This window comes from Streptopelia decaocto, assembly GCF_964273445.1.
Source record: "Streptopelia decaocto genome assembly, chromosome: 1".
Lineage (NCBI taxonomy): Eukaryota > Metazoa > Chordata > Aves > Columbiformes > Columbidae > Streptopelia > Streptopelia decaocto.
In genome coordinates, this window is record NC_138663.1 from 169,505,451 (window position 1) to 169,509,668 (window position 4,218).

Below are 4,218 nucleotides of genomic sequence, written 5' to 3' on the forward strand. Positions count from 1 at the left end.
ATTAAAAAACAAAACAAACAAACCAACCAACCAAAAACAACAACAAAAACTCTTGAAAACATGTTCAATTTAAGTTATTATTCAAAATTAAATAATTTCTAAATTATTTTAAAAGCAATATTACAAATATTAGCTCTGCTAGTACTACAAGGCAATGTCTGCCTGTCTTGTTGCAAAAACACGAAAGAAAATCCCAGGTCAGCAAAGCAGCCACACAAGGACATAGTCTGTACATATGCAGATAGAGTAAAAGCCTGTTAAATGGGGATGAAAAGTGAGGGTGACAGACAAGATAAGTAATGAAAAGACTGGAGAAAGTAGTTCAATCTTTTTATGCCCACTAATAACATTTTGTACATCAGTACTTTTTTTTTTTTTCCTGAGCACTGCTCAGATAACTCAAGCATGGCCAACATAAAAATATTCTACCCTTCATATGCAAATAAGCATATAGAATGAGAGACATTTTCCTGCTCTTGGTTGAAAGATTTTGCTGTAATTAATCTCAGGTCTGGCTTCATGTCCCTAAATCTGTTCCAGGCTGACTACAGAAAAAGACTTTGAATTAGTCACATCCTGTAAGCTGGTGCATATTCTACTGTAACATGAGAATATTAAGTAATGCTCTTCCTTTACAGCCTTACTACAAGTCTTAAAACATCTAATTGTAAATAATTGTAAGTAATTTGGAGAAGCCTGCTAGCCAGTCTGTTTTCAGCTATAGGTTAATTCAAAGTGTTTCAGGAAAGCAAGCAAAAAAGTAAGTTTCTGCATCATTATGAGGAACGGCTGAAGTCAGTTTGTTCAGCCTGGAGGAGACTGAGGGGAGACCTCAGCATGGTATACAGCTTCCTCACAAGAGGAGGAGGTGAGGCAGCTGCTGATCTCTCTGGCAACCAATGACAGAACCCAAGGGAATGTCAGGAAGATGTGCCAGGGGAGGTTTAGGTTGGACATTAGGAAAAGGTTCTTCCCCCAGAGGGTGGTAGAGCACTAGAACAGGCTCCCCAGGGAGGTGTCACAGCCCCAAGCCTGACAGTGTTCAAGAAGAGCCTGGACAACACCCTCAGACACACGGTGTGAAGACACACGGTGTGAACTGTGGGGTTGTCATATGCAGGGACAGGAGTTGGACTCTATGATCCTTGTGGGTCCTTTCTAACTCAGGACATTGTATGATTCTAATTGAAAGCATTTCTGACCAATAAGCAATCCTAAATGGAGGTGCTAAACATTATCTCCTTACTTTTCCCAAGTCACCAGGCTGCAGAGTTATTAAAAATGTCTTTTAAGTTGATGGAAAGTCTGCCTCCTCTACCTACTCCTTTTGTTCTTTACTGGTTTTAAGAACATTCTTACTTCAAGTTCCTATTAAATTTTGAATCCAGGTAACAATAAAACCTAAACCACAAACTTCAGCGAGTGAGAGCTTACTTTGAATTTATTTATACATAAATTGAATAAATTCCATTTTTAGAATGGAAATACTAATACAATCTGCAAAAGAAATCCTACTTCTGTAATTCATAATCATCACTTTCCATTAACTACCCATTAATCTGAATTAATATTAATAAAGTTATTAAAGATTAAGTTGTTTTATTTCCATCATACCTAGCATCTTCCTGCTGTAATGCCAGCTGACTATCCAATCGTAAAGACAACAGCTGCTTTTGATGGATTGCATCATTAAGCTTCTCTTCTAGCTCTTCAATCTAAACACAATTACAAAGATAAAATGAAGAAAATAAGTTACCTTAGTAATTTTTAAAATATGTTTGATCGTAAGAACAACTTGAAAGAAAAAAGTGGAGAGCCCAATGCACTGAGAAGTACAATAACAATTGTCTAACAAGAAGTCTACGCTAAGGCTTCATAAAATACAACATAGTTTTTGCTCTAATGAAGTAGAAATGAAAAAGACTTAGTTCTACAATTCATCTTTTTCAGCCAAATAGCTACTTGTTCAGCTGATTTCAAACTAGGCTTAAACTGAGAACAGCAAGCTAGTGAAAGCCACAGCGCATAGTAGGCTGTAAATGTGGAGAGCACACAAACATGGCAAAGCTTTTACACCTTTCTTAATTTCATATCTTAGTGGAAACTGTGCACAACAAAATACAGTATCAGCATATTGGTATAGTCTAGACACATCTTCATTAATAGGTCATTGAGTAGCATACAGATGACTTTCTAGTATTCCGCAAGTTCAGGTTAAAAGCTCTATTTAAGTTGCTTACATCGGTGACAAAATGATTCATCATTTCTGAAAGAATACAAGTCTTTTGCCTTTGCTTTTGGAAAAGGAAAAACTAATTCAAACCCCCTTATCCATTTATAATATGTTGGACAAATCAGCTATGTTTTACATATCTTTGTTTCCTCCTTTTCTCATTTAATAAATGGCAGCCAAGTAGGCTTCCAGTATGTAATTCACAGGAATTCTTTCCAGAATGGAAGCTGCTACCATACTCTAAAAGCACGAGAAACGAGAAAATATTATACAACAGAAGAAGCAACATATCTTACCTTGGTCAAATATTCTACTTTCAAGTTGTCAATCATCAAGTTTTTCTGAGACAATTCTATTTTAAGCAGCTGAAGATTATGGAGCAACTCTTTCCGTTCAATCAGCTGCTTAGTGATTTTAACAGTACCTTCTCTTTCTTCAGAGGATGAAACATCATCAGTTGGTATTGTGGTTTCTAAGCTAATATCTTCAGACTCCAAGGAGCTAGAAATGTTTACTTTCCTGATTTCCTTAGAGCTTTTCTGTGACATTTTGTTTCACTATTTGTAAAGCTTTTCAAAGTTGTACTTCAAGATGAGCCCACAGAAGAATCAACTGCAAAAATCAAAACAATTAAATGAAAGGCATTATGTCATTACAAAAAATTAACCAGTTAAACAAGACCACTAAGCAATACTTCTCAGCATCATGTGATTATATTTTTTTGTTTACCCGAGAAAAACATTTCAACCAGCTCAGAAGAGGGCAGTTGCCTAAGGACTCTATTTTTAAATAAGTAACAAGAGTTTTGACTGCAATATGCTAGACAGTGATGCGAGCCAAGCTTACTAGTAAGATAATATAGCTATTATAAATAAAGATGTGTGCCTGCCATTCGCATTATCAGAATAGCGTGCACCGAGAGCTTACGAGACCCATGAGGCATACAGTGCAGAACATCCAATACAGGGCATAGCAACACTAGATAGACAGTAAAGGAATAATTTGATGTCCACCTTCATCTTCTCTGGAGAAGTAGTTCCTTTGCTCCTACCAGGCTAACTTACTTCATAGTCACCCATACTTTTACAGCCACTTGGTACAGACCAGAGCTTTTATTTAAGAGATGCACAGACTTTTGCTGTTCAAAGCCCTGCAGGGAGAGGAGACGCTGCACCCGGAGCCCAGGCCAGCGCCAAGCCAGACTGCCCTACCACAGGGGGGGCGCGGGGCCCGACGGGGACAAGGGGCAATGGGTGCAAAGTGTAACACCAGAGGTTCCACTTAAATATGAGAAGAAACTTCTTCACAGTGAGTGTGACGGAACACTGGAACAGGCTGCCCAGGGAGGTTGTGGAGTTTCCTTCTCTGGAGACATTCAAAACTCACCGGGACACATTCCTGTGCAGCTTCATCTAAGTGTTCCTGCTCCGGCAGGGGGACTGGACTAGACGATCTGTCGAGGTCCATTCCAATCCCTAACATTCTGTGATTCTGTGATCCTCCCAGGCCGCAGCCACCTCTACAGGGCAGCGCCGCCGCCCCACGGCGGGGTCAGCTGGGCGCGGATGATGCTGCTCCACCCGCCGAGCGCCCAGCTCAGCGGAAGGCAGCAAGCCCAACCGGTAACAGCACGCAGCGCCAGGGTCGGGGGGAACGGAGCCCGGCCCGCCGATCCCCGCGCACGCTGGGCAGGGAGGAAGGAGCCCAGGCAGCGCCACGTACCGCGGCCCCAGCCCCTCCCCGGCCCCGCCAGCCGCTCATCTCTCACCTTAACCGGCGGCCGCGGCCCCGCTGGCGCGCGCGCGCGCCCTTCCGCCCGCCTCAGGGCGCCGAGGCGGGGCCGCGCGACGCCGTCACCACGGCGACCGGGAAGAGCTACCGCCGCCGCTTCCCGCGCCCCGCCGCGCGGCACCATGGGAGAGACGTCGGCATCCCCGTCCAGTCTCCGCCTCCTCTGTCCCTTCCCGCGGTGCATGCCGGGAAGG

General features: G+C 42.9%; 1 protein-coding gene across 3 annotated transcripts in view; it reads right to left on the reverse strand.

Annotated features, from left to right (window-relative positions):
- PIBF1 (progesterone immunomodulatory binding factor 1) overlaps nucleotides 1-4,155 on the reverse strand; it is a 118,876-nt gene extending 114,721 nt beyond the window's left edge. For 2 of the 3 annotated variants that reach the window (XM_082054199.1, XM_082054197.1), the window contains exons 1-3: nucleotides 4,002-4,155; nucleotides 2,530-2,845; nucleotides 1,615-1,715 (exon numbers count right to left, since the gene is read on the reverse strand). In XM_082054199.1, coding sequence (XP_081910325.1) covers nucleotides 1,615-1,715; nucleotides 2,530-2,781 — 353 coding nt within the window. In that variant the 5' untranslated portion in view covers nucleotides 2,782-2,845; nucleotides 4,002-4,155. Of the gene's footprint in view, nucleotides 1-1,614; nucleotides 1,716-2,529; nucleotides 2,846-3,619; nucleotides 3,715-4,001 lie in introns of those variants that run through there. The other variant, XM_082054198.1, reaches the window with a different exon arrangement.
- Between the last annotated feature and the right edge of the window lie 63 nt (nucleotides 4,156-4,218).